This window comes from Gobio gobio (assembly GCF_949357685.1).
Source record: "Gobio gobio genome assembly, chromosome: 16".
In the NCBI taxonomy this organism is placed as follows: Eukaryota; Metazoa; Chordata; class Actinopteri; order Cypriniformes; family Gobionidae; genus Gobio; species Gobio gobio.
This window is the reverse complement of record NC_137109.1, coordinates 35,872,667-35,889,418: the sequence shown is the minus strand read 5'-3', so window position 1 is coordinate 35,889,418 and position 16,752 is coordinate 35,872,667. Positions and strand designations below refer to the sequence as shown.

Here is a 16,752-nt window from a genome sequence, read left to right as displayed (position 1 = left end):
GTGAAAATTGCTCTTCATTGATTCCTCACCTGACTGCAAGTTGCCTACTCTCCTCTACAATAGCCTACTGAAATCCTCTGACTGACTGAATGTCCTGATGTTTGCCGTGGTGAGTTCAGTTAGGTCAAAGCCATTCAGACCATTCCATGGAGGAGAAGGTGTTTAGTGTTTTAAGGGCTGGTTAGGAGTCTGCATCAAAAGAAGACATAATTCATAACTCATTATGGAAATAACACTCAAAAAAGAGACACTTGATTCTTTTTTTTGTTTGTTTTTTTGAAAGTGGTTATTATTTAGTATGATTTTCTGTTACATACTTGGGTACAGTGTACATAACCATTTTCATCTTTTTTTCCACAGATAAAAATAAACTTAAAGATGTTACAAATATAAATTGCTTATAAGACAATAAAACAATGTCAAGGAAAAAAAGGCGGCAGGGATATGGAGTCTTCATAATACCTAAAAGATGTCCTGAGACAGTTGCAGTTTTTCTTACCCATTTAACTTTGATCTTGTTCCAAGTGCCAATTACAATAAGCGGGAATAAGAGAGAACTGGGGGAGACTTCTGAGGGAACGAAGATTGAATCACTTGTCAGGAATGGTTACCACACATGCAAGCAGTCTATTTTGGCAATGATATGCAAAGAAATCACAAATTAAAAGATTGCTCCAGGTCTATATTTAACAAGTTAAAGTGCACCATCATACAGTCTGAAATGAGAATATCGAACAAATGTGGATAAATGAGACAGCAGAGGACCCAAATTGGCACTAGTAACCTCATATTTTCTTGCTTCTTTCTGGTCTCTGCCTAACATCCAATTAAAGTATTGGATCTGACTTAAAATGTTACACTGTCAGTCACTTGCAGACTCTAACCTGCGTTAAGATATATTCTCTATCAAATACACATGACACATATATATTAGCCTATAGTAAAGCACAAGTTTAACACCAATATCACAGATGGAGGGGAAGATCACCGGTATAAAACGTCGTTTTCTTAGGAAAGAGACAAAAAAAAACAAAAAAACTATAAATTACACAATTTTCATCTGACATTAGCGTTGTAAAATTATGACATCCCTAAGCCCTAACTGAATGGCTGCATTGCTGATAGTTTCGATCTTGTATAAGTGATTCAACACTTTACTGTCATCGTACAGAAAATATTAGTGTGATGTGAACAAAGTCATCTTTCATAATCATAGGATCAAATCTCAGTAAAGTAACTTTTACATCATGAAAGTTTGGCACATTTATCAAAATCGATTTCTAAAAAAGAATGGTTTTGCCCATTATTCTGAGTCTGACTGGGAAATAACAATGTAGCTATGTTGGAGGTGTCTGCACTGACAGTGTGTAGATGCTGTAATTACCATTAACATGAGTTTAAAATAACTGACAGTGAGAGTCATGAGAACCGAGTGCAGCTTCTGTTGTGTGGTGTTGGAAACCATTCAAAGGGCAGTTTTAATTAGAAAAGCAAATCAATGGATTGCGATTCGTAAAATCTCGACCTTTCCTCTCTCTCTCTTGAGAGAGTGTATGACAAACAGTGTTAGGAGAAAGCTTGACTAAGATAAGATGCTCTGCACCACACTTGCATTGAGTGTGCAAATTCCACACGTTGCCTTCATTTACAAAAGCAATGATTTCTGTGTGGCATGTACCAGTATATGAGTCAGTATGACTCCAGTCACCCATAAGATACTGTTTTACATACCGTTGCCTGCGGTGTTATGGACATGGGGGGCAGAAAACATTATGGAAAAAGACTACTCAACAAGCTACAATGAGGGGAGATGGTGGAGAGATTTCACTAATGGTTTTCACATGAAGACAGCCACCATGTTGTGAGCATCACCTCACTGTCACTGTCTACAGCTCTACATCCTCATATCCAAGAGAACTCCTCACAGGAAAATCGGGTTAATGTTCACATATCAAAGGCTTCGGGCAAAATCTGGCAAACTGTGAATAAATACATATTTTACAAATTGTAAAAGATGAACTTTGAGTGCTAAATCTGATAAATACTCCTTCTGTTTTGGACAGCATTCAAACATCAGATCGAGCTTAGATGGCGAGGTAAATGCAGTAGGTCAGTAAGGGAGAGCTCTTAGAGATGACCACTGGATCTTTAAAAAAAAAAAAAAACTAAGCTACAGTTCACTAAAATACTCTTCTACAAGAGGGCTAAAAGCTAAAAGCACAGTGACTTAGAAAGAAATCACGAAGAAAACCTGTGACATGTTTGAAAACTGAAATGAATGGCATCTCTTTGATTCGTGTTTGCTTTACATACCTGCAGATTCACTTAATAAAACCTTTGACTCCGCAAGAGAAACATCTATGAATGTTTGAAGTGTTTACCGTAGATAAAGAGCAATATCTTTCATCCACCTCAGGTACCTTGTGGCACTGGCAGCTCTTAAACAGCACAAATGTGTACACATGGTAGCACTGAAGCTAATATCAGCAGCTTTTTCATGCATACATGGGATTTGCAATGTATGAAAAGAGCGGGTGATCAGAGATTATATCCGAATGATGGTGGGTATTACAGACTGGGAATCTAAATGTTATCTGTCAAGAAAAAGAAAAGGGGCTGGCAGAATCAGTCAAGTCAAGGTTTTGTTCAATCAACACAGCAAATAAAGTCCCTTTGCTGATATGTATACAGAACCACACAGCCCTTTCTGGTGCTTTTGGCCTTTTGTCAACAAGAGCATGTTTTGTGCGTCAGAAATTTAAAAAGGGAGAGATCAAACCGTAGCCAATCATTGATTGTTTGCAAATAGCGAGGTGGACGTGAGATAGATCAGGGGAGTTAGCATCAAGAGATATAAACAGAACAGGCGTAATCATGAAAACAGCAAACACAGCCAAATTGAACAGGCCCAATACACCAAGAGCATGTATTATATAAGGCTTTGGAGAGAAATAAGTGTCATGTGATCCTGCGATGCCGTGTCTGGAGCTGTGGAGCACATCTTGAGGTTTGTTCTGCGTTCTGTATGCATGTGCGTGTGCATGTATGCTTTCCATCCCTGTTCAGCCCTCCTCAGCGTTGTCCCCACTCTTGGGTCTTTGGCACTTGGCAAACGTCCTTAGCCGGCAAGTGATCATCGGACCATAGGGTTTGCGTTGTGGCGCGAACGAGATCTTTCCAATCCAATGCGACGGTTGTCTGTATAAAGAGAGAACAAGGAAGAGGGTCAGGTGTATTCACAACAGTAAGAGATAGAAACATGTACGCAGGGGAGAAACAGGAGTGCAGTTAATAGTTAAAAAGAAGACGGGCTACAATATCAGACACAACAAAAGCAAACTGATTAAGAAGAAAGCAATATAAGATGGTCTGGAATCAGGTATTTGATTCACAATTGAGCTCCTGATCCAGTCTCATGCTTGAGAGATCCTTCACCTATAACAACACAGCCTGGAGAAGATGCACTTGATGAAACCCATACACAAGTACAAAACAGTGCATACACAGGTGCACATACTTATCTAAACACCCACAGCTTTGGGTGGCATTTTAAGGCACGGTTCACTCAAAAATGACCTTCGAACCTTGTCCATACCAAAAAATGGGGTCCAGTTTTGTCAGACCTCAAATTTCCCCATATTACAGGTTTGGAAAAAGGATGAGTAACTGACAACAGAATTTTCTTTTTTGGGTGAACTATCCCTTTAATGTTCAAACATTCTCAGTTAAATATATATATATATTTTTAACTAGGCTAGTAGGGATATGATAGAGGCAAGTACTAAATGTTCTAGCTGAACTTGGCAACCAAGGCCAGCCCATTATGGGATCACACAAAGGCGCTCCTCAAACATGGTGTAGAGAGGGGCTGGGTGGGGGCCATGTGGCAGGTGGAGTGGACAACCTTCCTCTTTCCCCTGCAGATTCGAGAGCCAACTCCATGCTTAAGCCGCCACACCTTTCCTACCTACCCTGGCAGGTCTGCCCGTGCAACTGCCATTACTCAGTGCCAGGTGTCCATGCCACCATGGGCTGGGCATAGTTTTATGGAACAGGCCCCATTCATCATGTCAGGTAATGAGTTAGGAGCAAGTGGGCACCACAGTAAAGGTGGATTCATACTTCAAACAAAATTGAAGTCCAGCTCGTTTGCCAAGGTCAGTGGCGGGGGCCAATGAGAAAACAAGCTAGAAATCATTTTGAAAAGGCTGTTTTATGGCTTTGTCTGGGCAAAGATTTTTTATTTTTTTTTGCAACAGGACAAAGGTGAAATAAAACAAGTCACAGTGACCAAGTTGTTTTTTTATTACTACCGTTACAGTGCAGTTAAAATCTCAGTGTTGGTAGATTATAAGAGCCTGTGCTTTGTGCTAACAAATCCCCTTTTTGAGTTTGCCTAGAGCCTTTTAATTCAAGCTTCAGTAGACGTATAAATCTGTCCTAACAAGGATACTCACCACAGGGGAGGGACAATGCTAATAACAAGAGGGTAATACAAAGAGATGGAAGAGATGTGGTTAAGGTAGAGGGAGGAAAAGATAAATGAAAAACTAAGAGAACAAATGGAGAGAGGAAATCCACATTTCTCTGCAGGAGAACTTCCTCTGGCATTGGTGGAAGTTGAGGACACTGAACTTTGAACTCTGCATGGAAACCACAATATGAGTTGAAATGACGGCTGAGTCTTTCATCCACTTCCACTTCAAAAAGCCAAGCGCCTGAAGGCCTCCACTCTCTTTCTCTCTGAACTGAATGGCCATTGCACATTGACAGCAGTGATAAAAACAAAGAACTTTCTAGAACTTGTCAGAGGATTTTTTTATTTACAATTTCTACAATGAGGTCTATTCAGCAGGGATCAACAATCAGCACGGTCTACTGCTAAGAATAATAATAATAAAAACATTTAGCAGGGCAAACATCTGAACTAATAGCCTGGCTGTGTCAGCAGAAAAAAAGTCCTTATTTGTTGAGTCACCATTCAAACCACCATTCAAAAGGACTGTTTGGATAATATGGTTCCTTATGTCATGACTATACGCTTGATGTGGAATGTATCCACAATGTAGGATGAAGAAGGGGGGAAAACAATATTAAACAGAAGAACCACACACATTGACAACGAGGGAGTGGATGACAGAAGAGATGGTAAACAAAGGCCTAGTCCAAACACTGCTATTGTTTTGCCAATTGCTTCCAAGATGCCTATTTTGTCTTTTCGGGATCTGGGAGGACTAGCGGCACTTCCTCAAGTTTGTGGTCCAAATTGAAAATGGATTAAAGTATCATTGCTTATTTGAGAGTGAAACATAGGAAGGTTTGGAGCATTTGGCAAGACAGGGAAAATAACGTCTAGAGACCAATACTTGAGATAATTGCTTGAACTCAACAGATTGAAGATGAGATTTAGGTGGGAGAAAAAAGTTTCAACCAAATGGGTAGAAAAGACAAACCAACCAACAAAACAGACCTTTCAACTTCTCTTAATTTGGGCTGAAAAGCTCTCTAAGTTTCTGATCACAGACGCTTCAGTCTAAAATACCCAATCTACAGCAACAATCACACCAACCAGCAGCAATTTCTATTGGGGCACACATAATGAAGCTATTCTCTGAAGGATGAGCATTCACTTCCACAATAAAAATACACCACTAGACAATTTCAGGAAACTGTGCCACTGATCACAAATCTGTCAAGTGCTTTTGGGTTTGATGGCTTTTTTACCTGCTTTTCCCGGAGGCAGCGTCTTTAGGTTGGATGCACAAAGAAAAAAGATGGGAGTGAAAAAGATTGATGAAAAAAAAGAACATTCGGTTTAACACTAGAGTATTCCAGTATTCCAGGACCTAATTAAATTATGCTATTGTCTCTCTATATTTAGAGATTATTGATGGGGATGGGGGAATCAAACGTGAGCAAAACGTCATAATGCGTTGCAGAGGAGGATCATGGGATTAGCCTAGGGTCTTAGATTGGAGAAAAGCACATTACTAAAAAGCAAGTAAGCACACAAACACTCACAAAGGACGGAGGAGTCACAGGCTTGAACGCCTATCCGACACTTTCACTGTATGATTGAGTGATAGGCCCCAGATGGCCCCTTGTGCATTCTTCTAAAGAGATTAAACGACATAATGGATTTTGCATTACTGTCATCTGCCTGTAATTACATGACGTTACATCATCAGGAGAGTCCTTTGGCACCAGGTTTGCTCCATGAATAACAAATAAGCTTCAATCAACAATCGAGTAGTAACTATGTGAATAAACACAGGTAATTACGAGAGTGAATAATTTACATGTTTGATGCAATTCAAATATTCAATATGTATGCAATAAATATTAAATGTGCAGAGGCAAATATTTTCAAATAAACACTTTTTGGTTATGCATCTGTTGTTTTGGATAGACCTTCACGCCAAGAAAAAACACACACGCACACAGGCACAAAGTGCAAACTTGTATCGCTTCATATTTTTTCAGCGACAAAATGTAATAAAGGTGATTAAATCTGTGAGGGCCATATGTCAACACACAATGTTTACCGCTTGTGGGCCATAGAGGGAGGTGAGGCAGAGAAAGAGAGAGAGACAGAGAGTGTGCACTGCAGCAGTAGCAGCTATCTGCTCTTCTCATCTTCAGCATGCCTTAGCCAGACTCAAGCTCCATGGGTAATGGAGCACCAGAAACAGGAAATATAAAGAGGATGTGATGAAGAGGGTGGGGGGTGGGGGGTTCTTCAGCTATAAGTTATGGGGCTAGGAGAGTAAAACCCACAGTTGCGCTAAACAAGGTTTCCTACAAAGCTGAGAGTAATTGGTTTGAGGCAGAGGAGTCAGTTGGTAAGGTTACTTCAGCTGCAGCAGTAGAGAATAGTCAAAGAGGTCAAAGACAGCTAAAAAGTGTGCTTTAAAGCCTTGCAACCTTGTTTTGTGTCAAGAAGGTAAAAACTAAAACATAAGTGGGCATATTTTTTTGAAAGTAAAAAAAGGTGATGTAGAACATATGGATTTGTTTCAAATCATCTGGATGAAACTTGATTTACAAACCTCTAAATAATCAGTCAAATAAATATCATGCATACATACCACATAACCGGGTCTAATTTGAAGTTGTTTGTCACACCAAGCTATGTTAAAATAGTGCGTTTAAAAAAAGCAGCTGCATCTTAATCCAATGCAGGACTCTGGGCATTAATAATATCAATGAGAAAATACAAATGCAGGATATAACAGGAAAGAATAATTATTTGACACAAAATCCCGCTGTATACTTTGGAGAGCAAGAGTGAGCAACCGTTTGAAAAGCTACTAATGTCCAACTACCAAGTAACATTGATAAATACAAAAGAAGCTTGAAGAAATAGTTCGCTCAGAACAGAAAGACCAAACCCTTATGACGTTCTTTCTGAAGAGTATTTAGCTTTTTCATATATAATGAAAGTAAATAAGGACAGGGATTGTCAGTCTCTAACACGACAGAAAAAAAGCACAAATATGGTTCATAAAATTTGCACACTATATGTCCTCTTCTGAAATAAAACAGAAGCTTTGTGTGAAGAAAACACTGAAAATTTAAATCAATGCTCATTGATAATCTTGACAACCTTGGCATGTCCATGAGAGAAGATCCTTGAGTGCTATCTTTGTAATAAAATGGTTGATTCAGGTTCACAAAACCCATCTGAACAATTTATAAAAAAAATCTGATTCTCCAGTTTAGCTCACAGATTCTGTCGCACAATAGACGTGATCATTATCAGTAAATATTTACTTAAATTAACAGTTATTCACACAAAGCTATTGTAGACTTGGAATATAGTAGAAGTCATATGGGCCACTTTAATGATACCTTTATGGCATCATTTTTAACCGCATTGTTCAAAATGTCACCTTTTGTGAAATGGAAGTAAATCGCATGGATTTGAACAATGCTGACAGAATTTTCATTTTGGGATGAACTAATCCTTTAAGTACTGGCTGATATCCTGGTCCGTTTTACACATTGAGATGTGAGCTCTTAAGTGCATTCTCTGTCCTAACTAAAGCAAGAGAGATACCAGAAACACAAGTGAGACAAGACTCTGAAATCCTGCTTTAAGTAGCCACGATCTGCTGAAATTACGGATATTTAGAGCAAGCGTGGGGCATTTGTCAAACTCAGCCACCACAGATCCACTAAAGGAGAGCGCAAACATGAGCTTTCCTCATCAAACTAAGATGGATGAGAGCTCAGATAAGCTGAAGGTCTGGTCTGCATTCTCCCTAAATCTCTCTGGGAGCCATTTCTAAACAAAGATGGGAGATGTGTAACGTCTAATCTGACAGTTTGTTAAGACTCACACTAATGAAAATAATGAAGTAAGGCAGCAATTAAAATATGTCAAAACTGGTCAGCACGGATCTGAGTTTTTTCCCCTTTCATCTAATATGGCTTTCAATCAAAGCCAGGCTCCATTTAGACACTCGCTACCTTGACTAAGTGACCTAGATATTCGATATCCGCATTGCCCTTCACTTTCCACAGTTTCTACCGTAAAGAGTGCATTAAAGTTTCAAGCTCTCAATACAGAGGGAGGGCCACAGCCGTAGTTAAAAGGCAACATCTTAGCAGATTTCTGTGAAGGCTTGCTAGCCTGTTGCCCCCCAGCACTCTGCATTGTCCTGCTCGGCTGCACTCACTCGGCTGGTCAGAGCTGAAAGGAGAGCCAGGCCTTAGAGTAATGTTTCTTGACAGCTCGGCACACAATACGGCACAGGAGAGCTGGAAATCACTACACATGTCGATAAACAAATGCTTATTTTTAGAGGAGAGAGCGAGGCACTAGTTTATCTCTCAGCAAGGAAGGCCCTGACAGATGTACCCGGGACAAATAAGGGAAGGGATGAGAAACTACGGCTGGCGTCCATTGCCGGCAGGCCCAGTCTCTTTCCCTTTTACAGGCACAGCAGTAGGACCCTGTTTGATGGGATATCAAATGGCTTTCGGTCACATTTGCCAAGATTTCTCATTGGGATCCTCAAGACGGACAAGACAGGTTTTCAAAAGAGATGGCAGAATTTAAGATCTAAAAAAGAAACTCAAAAGAAGAGAGCAGAGAAGGAAAGGCACACACATGCATCAAACCGTCAGATGAAAAATACTTTCCAATAGATCGCAGCCTGGGGCTAATCTACAGTGCTAATCATCAACTCAGCAGCAATGCAGAGGCAAACTTCAGTAGTAAAGCAGGAATGTGCTTGTGCAGTAACAGAAATACGGCTTGCGCTCTCAAACACTGCATGCGAGAACTCGCCTTCCATCCTTTTACCCAAAAAAACAAACAAAAAAACACTTGGATTGGCGTACACTATTTTATGTAGAAGATATTGGTGTCTATTAGCCCTTAAACAAGCCATGGCCAAGTCAGAACCTACAGAAATTAGCTTTTTCCAATTTCTTTGCTGGTTTTGTGGGATTCACAATCTAAGCCTAATGTATAACATTTTCCGTTGATTTCATCCTGACAGTGTGCGTACGCACAAAAGCATAGATTTTACAACTGGAGCACAATTTATAAAATCAAGTAAGCAGAAGATCTCCAGCACCCAACAGGGGGTGCTCACCCCGTGGTCTGTGTGGGTCCTAACGCCCCAGTATAGTGATGGGGACACTATACTGTAACAAGCACCGTCCTTCGGATGAGACGTTAAACCGAGGTCCTGACTCTCTGTGGTCATTAAAAATCCCAGGATGTCCTTCGATAAAGAGTAGGGGTGTAACCCCGGCATCCTGGCCAAAACAAATGTGCCCATTGGCCCTTGTCCATCATGGCCTCCAAATCATCCCCATATATATATATATACGATTGGTATCATCCCTCAGTCTCCTCTCCACCAATCAGCTGATGTGTGGTGGGCGTACTGGCGCAATATGGCTGCCGTCGCATCATCCAGGTGGATGCTGCACATTGGTGGTGGTTGAGGAGATTCCCCCCTTCTATGTAAAAGCGCTTTGAGTGAGTGCCTAGAAAAGCGCTATATAAATGTAATTAATTATTATTATTTACCATCTCCTCCCCGAAATAACCATACATGGAGCTTACTACACCTAGTTTTAATATGCACATCCTCATCTGCATATTTCCATATGCATATTCCAATCCTTGTGATACCATGTTTATGGTACTAGACATTAGGAAAATATGAGAAGCGGACTATACATGCCATTTGTGCAGCCACATTACATTGCTAAAACTCATTTAGTATTCTTGTCTCGTTTTAGAATAAATATATCAAAATATCCATATAAGCAAAATTGTATAAAATAGCTTTCAGAGAAGAGTCATTCTAATTTACTGGCCAAATAGTACTTTTAATTGTTTTAAACAAATAAAATTTATAAGGTACACATATGTTTTAGGATGTTTATGCGGTATATTTTTATTGGAAAAAAACATTTTAAAAATAAAACGTGCAAATCTTACCATTTCCTTTAAATTCTATCCTTCAAATACAATTGTCTTTTTCATAATGTTAAGATCACAGGAGGAGTTATTATTACTATGTGCCTGAACGCGACATCAACAGCACACCTCCGTTCAGCAGTGGTTGTACAGTATTGTCATCGGCACCTATTCAAATGGGCTAATGGACCATTCAACCACTGAACGAATGTGTGCATCATTGTTCTTCTAAGAAATATTATCTTAATTTAGTTTTAAGAGGAATTGTCATGTCCCTAGCACTCCTTGCTATCATTAAAACGTAGCAAGCCACAGGAAGTGTTCAAAAGATAAATCCACTACAAATATTTCTATCTTAATACATATTATATTAATTATTGAATAAAAACAACAACAACAAAAACAGCAGCAGCACTGGGAACCATCTGCACAAATTATGTGACCCAAAGGACTATTTAGAATTAGTTTTTACTTCAAAATAAAAACAATATTTTTTACTATACACCAATCAGGCATATCATTATGATAGGTGAAGTGAATAACACTGATCATCTCTTCATCACGGCACCTGTTAGTCTGTGGCATATATTAGGCAGCAAGTGAACATGTTGTCCTCAAAGTTGATGTGTTAGAAGCAGGAAAAATGCGCAAGTGTAAGGATTTGAGCGAGTTTGACAAGGGCCAAATTGTGATGGCTAGACGTCTGGGTCAGAACATCTCCAAAACTGCAGTTCTTGTGGGGTGTTCCCGGTCTGCAGTGGTCAGTATCTATCAAAAGTGGTCCAAGTAAGGAACAGTGGTGAACCGGCAACAGGTTCATGAGCGGCAATGGCTCATTGATACATGTGGGGAGTGAAGGCTGGCCCGTGTGGTCCGATCAAACAGACGAGCTACTGTAGCTCAAATTTCTCTAGAATGTAATGGTGGTTCTGATAGAAAGGTGTCAGAATACACAGTGCATCGCAGTTTGTTGCGTATGGGGCTGCATAGCCGCAGACCAGTCAGGGTGCATGCTGACCACTGTCCACCACCGAAAGTGCCAACAGTGGGCACACGAGCGTCAGAACTGGACCACGGAGCAATGGAAGAAGGTGGCCTGGTCTGATGAATCACGTTTTCTTTTACATGTGGATGGCTGGGTGCGTGAGTCGCTTACCTGGGGAACAGATCGCACCAGGATGCACTAAGGCAAGCCGTGTGGCAGTGTGATGCTTTGGGCAATGTTCTGCTGGGAAACCTTGGGTCCTGCCATCCATGTGGATGTTACTTTGACACGTACCACCTGCCTAAGCATTGTTGCAGACCATGAACACCCTCTCATGGAAACGGTATTCCCTGGTGGCTGTGGCCTCTTTCCGCAGGATAATGCGCCCTGCCACAAAGCAAAAATTGTTCTGGAATGGTTTGAGTAGCACAATAACGTGTTTGAGGTGTTGATCCAATCGAGCATCTGTGGGATGTGCAGTCTGATCCATGGAGGCCTCTCCCCGCAACTTACAGGACTTAAAGGATCTGCTGCTAACATCACTAACACTGATTTCTCAATGTTAAGTGGTGTCTTCATTTTTTCCAGATATATAACAAATAAATTATTGTCTCCATCATAATCCACTATTATTTAATAGCAAACTATTAATGAAATTATTATTTTTTTTTTTACATTTAATCAAAATTGGAAGTGCATGTAAAGCATTAATAAAGTGTGACTTAAAAACTGAAGCTCTTGATGCACTGTGTTATCATCATGGCTAAACATGGCGTGCAGATGGGGCCTCTGGCGGGAACATTGCCCCCCAAGTTCAACTCAGGAGTGGCTAATCCATTAGGAACATGTGTGCTAGGCCTCAAATCACCACCGATCCTTCAAGACTGATAGTGACCCAGCAGAGATCTGGCTTGCCAGTGGAATAAGCATTTGGATGGGCTCCTATTGAAGTCCAGGTAGGGCTGGGTGAACAGCGACTCATGTCTCCACATACATTTTATGCACAAAGGAAAATGTCATGTATCTATAACACGCAAAAACGAACAACAATTAAGTATCAGCTGGGATTATGCATGCATATAGAGGTGGCCGCATGAATCAGAAGTCTGCTAAGACAAATTTAACCAGACTGATGCTATTTTCAAGCTGAAGAAAATGGCATAGTTAGGGAGAAGCTTTGACTGACAGTGGGGTGAGTAGACGGAGTAGATAGTTAGACAAATAGATACCACAATATTGTTTGACAGACAGATGGAAGCATAAATGGATGGTTTGGCAGCATGATAAGGTAAATAGACTGATGGATAACTAAACAAATAGAGGGAGAAAATGACTGGTGTGGTTGCAAAAAAGAGAGAACCTTCTATGATGGGGGAACCAGATAGTAAGATAAACACAGATGGATAGTGTTGATATGACATAGATCGATAGATTCTTCAATCCTATTTCTTCTTTCAAATGTAATTGTGTTTTAGATGAATCAGGAATGGGTGAGTGAGAAAACGGCATGTTGACCGGAGGGGACATGAGTGAACAGACATTCCTCTGTCTTCTCGTCCATTAAATCTGATGTCACATCAGCACAGAGGGGGGAGAGCTCTATAAATTCACATGATAAATATCACACTGAATATATGTTGACCAAACACCAACGCATACATACGTAAACACACGATGGAGGCTGTGCAGTAAATCAGATGTGGGTGAGATTGTCATAGAATGTGAAATGAGAGTGATGGAGTAGTGATGGGTGGTGAGGTGGAAGGATGGGAAAATGGAGGGATGGAAGTGATAACGTCTCGGTTACGGATGTAACCCTCGTTCCCTGAGGAGGGAACGGAGACGTAACGTTAGTGACTAACGAATGGGGGTTTCGCTTAGAAGCCTATCAACTTCGAGTTTTGAGAAAACGCCCAATGGCGTGCCAATGCCATGGGGCATGCGGAATTTGCATACGTAGCTCCGCCTCACTGCGTGAGTATATAAGGAAGTACGAGGCAATATCGCATTATGTTACCTGCTTGAGGAGCCAAGACTGAACTCCTGCGTTCCAGGCAACACAGCTGATGTGGCAAGGGGACGTTACGTCTCCGTTCCCTCCTCAGGGAACGAGGGTTACATCCGTAACCGAGACGTTCCCTTTCGTTCAGTCACTACGACGTAACGTTAGTGACTAACGAATGGGGGTCCCAATATAATCCCGCCACTCAGCTGTCTTCCAGTGCCCTGCGTAAGTGTGAGTACCCTGTCGTAAGACTAGTACGGACGAAGGACTCCCACTTAACACAGGATTACCAAGGTACACTGGGAAGCATATCCCAGTGAGGGAATGCCAAGATGCCTACCCGTGGGGAGGACTTAAGAGACACATATGACCCGGAGAGGGTTGCATATGGGAGATCTCTAGGGTACCAGCCGAAGGTGGATTTTTAACCCTAGGGGTGGCGGGGACACGCCAAGGGAAGAAACCCGCTCACTGCGGAGACTTACGGTGAAATACACATGTGGGGGTCGCCAGAGGGAACCATGCACATGGGGCACCTGGCCGGACATGAGGGTCTGGGCTCGAGAGGGCAGACTGAACTGATGTCGGCGTCGACAGTGCTGGAGGAGCTCAGGGCTCTCGGGGAACTCACCTGAGGAAATATCGCACGTATCCAGTCCGTGGAGTGGAGTGGCGAGCAAGCGAAGACACCTGAACCTGGTCCTTACCGGCCCCTCGGGGGAGCGAGTACATAGTCGGACACTGGCTCCACTCGGAGATTATAGAATCTGGCGAATGTGTTGGGTGTCGCCCAGCCTGCAGCTCTGCAGATGTCTGCTAGCGAGGCGCCATGCGCTAGAGCCCAAGAGGAAGCCACACTCCGGGTGGAGTGTGCCCTCACACCAAGGGGACATGGTCGGCCTTGCTGCTGGTAAGCCAAAGCAATGGTGTCCACTATCCAGTGAGACAGCCTTTGCTTTGAGAGAGCACTTCCCTTCCGCTCTCCACCATAACAGACAAAGAGCTGGTCTGAGGTCCTGAAACACTGCGTCATGTCTACGTAGGCGCGGAGAGCGCGTACTGGACAGAGCAATGCCAAGGCTGGGTCTGCCTCCTCCAAAGGCAGCGCTTGCAGGTTCAGCACCTGGTCCTTGAACGGAGTGGTGGGAACCTTGGGCACATATCCAGGCCGGGGTCTCAGGATCACGTGAGAGTTAGCCGGCCCGAACTCCAGGCACGCTTCGTCAACCGAAAATGCCTGCAGGTCCCCGACCCTCTTGACTGAGGCCAATGCGGTCAGCAGAGCCGTCTTCATAGACAGAAACTTAATATCGACCGACCGCAAAGGCTCAAAGGGAGGTCTCTGCAGAGCAGTTAGTACTACTGCGAGGTCCCAAGAGGGTACGAGAGGAGAGTGAGGAGGATTCAGTCTCCTAGCTCCCCTCAGGAACCTGATGACCAGGTCGTGCTGACTTACCTTTTTGTTCTCCAAGAGATCGTGGTGGGCAGATATTGCGGCCACATATACCTTGAGGGTGGAGGGAGACAGCCTTCGCACCAGCCCCTCTTGGAGAAACTGAAGCAGGGACCCGATCGGACATTTCCAAGGTCGGGACGCGGGTGCCAATGGGTGCCCCGTCTCTGAGTAAGGAGGTCCGGTCTCAGAGGAATAGGCCAGGGAGGGGCTGTCGCAAGGAGAATGAGTTCGGGGAACCAGGTCCGGCCGTGCCAGTACGGGGCGACCAAAAGGACCTGCTCCTTGTCCTCCCTGATCTTGCACAGAAGCTGTGCGAGTAGGCTCACTGGGGGAAACGCATATTTGCGTAGGCCCCGCGGCCAGCTGTGCGCCAGTGCATCCGTGCCGAGCGTGCCCTCGGTCAGGGAATAATACAGGCTGCAGTGGGAAGAGTCGTGGGAGGCAAACAGGTCTACCTGTGCGTCGCCGAACTGTTCCCAAATCAGCTGAACCGTCCGGGGATGGAGTCTCCATTCTCCCGGGAGAGGCTGAAACCGCGAGAGCTCGTCGGCTGCGTGGTTCAGGACTCCCGGAATATGGACAGCACGAAGGGACCTCAGGCGCTTCTGACTCCATAAGACGAGATGGCGGGCGAGTTGAGACATGCGGCGGGAGCGTAGACCGCCCTGGTGGTTGATGTACGCTACTACGGCCGTGTTGTCTGTCCGGACGAGCACAAGTTGACCCTTCAGCAACGCTCGGAAGCGGTGCAGGGCGAACCGTACTGCCAGCAACTCGAGGCAATTGACATGCAGGAGACGCTGGGGTCCTGTCCAGGAGCCCGCGGCTGCTTGTCCATTGCACATGGCACCCCAGCCCGTGGCAGAGGCATCCGTCGATACGACAACATGCCTGGAAACTCGTTCTAAGGGCACACCAGCCCGTAGAAAGCTGAGGTTCGACCACGGGGTGAGTGTCTGTAAGCAGGCCCGAGTCACTTGGACCCGGAGCGTGCCAGACTGCCATGCCCATCTCGGGACTCGATCGCGAAGCCAGTGCTGAAGCGGTCTCATATGAAGCAATCCGAGCTGCGTTACCGCGGCTGCAGATGCCATATGCCCCAGGAGCCTCTGAAAAAGTTTCAGTGGAACCGCATTCTTGCTCTCGATTTGTCGGAGGCAAGTCAGCAGAGACTGCGCACGCTCGCTCGAAAGCTGCGCGTACATGGCGACCGAGTCGATCTCCATACCGAGAAAAGAGATCCTCTGCACGGGGCAAAGTTTGCTCTTCTCCCAGTTGACCCGAAGGCCCAGACGGGTTAAGTGGTGGAGAACCAGATCTCTGTGTCCGCAAACCTGCTCTCGAGAGTGGCCTAGTATGAGCCAGTCGTCGAGGTAGTTCAGGATGCGGACCCCGTGCTGCCAAAGGGGCGCAAGGGCTGCCTCGGCGATCTTCGTGAAGACGCGAGGGGACAGAGATAACCCGAATGGGAGAACTGCGTACTGGTATGCCCGCCCCTCGAAAGCAAAACCGTAGGAACGGTCTGTGTCGAGGAAGGATGGAGACATGGAAGTAGGCGTCCTTCAGGTCAATCGCTGCAAACCAATCGTACGGACGAACGCATTCGAAAAGGCGTTTCGCAGTCAACATCTCGAACGGAAGCCGGTGAAGGGATCGGTTCAGGATGCGAAGGTCCAGGATTGGCCGTAACCCACCGGTTTTCTTGGGTACAATGAAGTAGGGGCTGTAGAACCCCGACCTCATTTCGGCTGGAGGGACAGGCTCGATCGCACCCTTCGCCAGTAGAGTGGCAATCTCCGCACGCATGACGGGGGCATGGGCCCCGGTCATGGTATAGCGGACTCCCCTGTAACGGGGAGGAG

The 16,752-nt window shown here is 44.0% G+C and overlaps 1 protein-coding gene across 9 annotated transcripts in view; it reads right to left on the bottom strand.

The window, feature by feature from the left end:
* Positions 1-278: 278 nt before the first annotated feature.
* diaph2 (diaphanous-related formin 2) overlaps positions 279-16,752 on the bottom strand; it is a 551,295-nt gene continuing 534,821 nt past the window's right edge. For 8 of the 9 annotated variants that reach the window (XR_013818231.1, XR_013818232.1, XM_079839689.1 and 5 more), the window contains one exon: positions 279-3,198. Coding sequence is in view for 7 of the 9 variants with exons in the window: in XM_079839689.1 (XP_079695815.1) it covers positions 3,134-3,198 (65 nt within the window). In the remaining 2 variants the exon portion in view is untranslated. Of the gene's footprint in view, positions 3,199-5,724; positions 5,747-16,752 lie in introns of all 9 variants that reach the window. The other variant, XM_079839686.1, reaches the window with a different exon arrangement.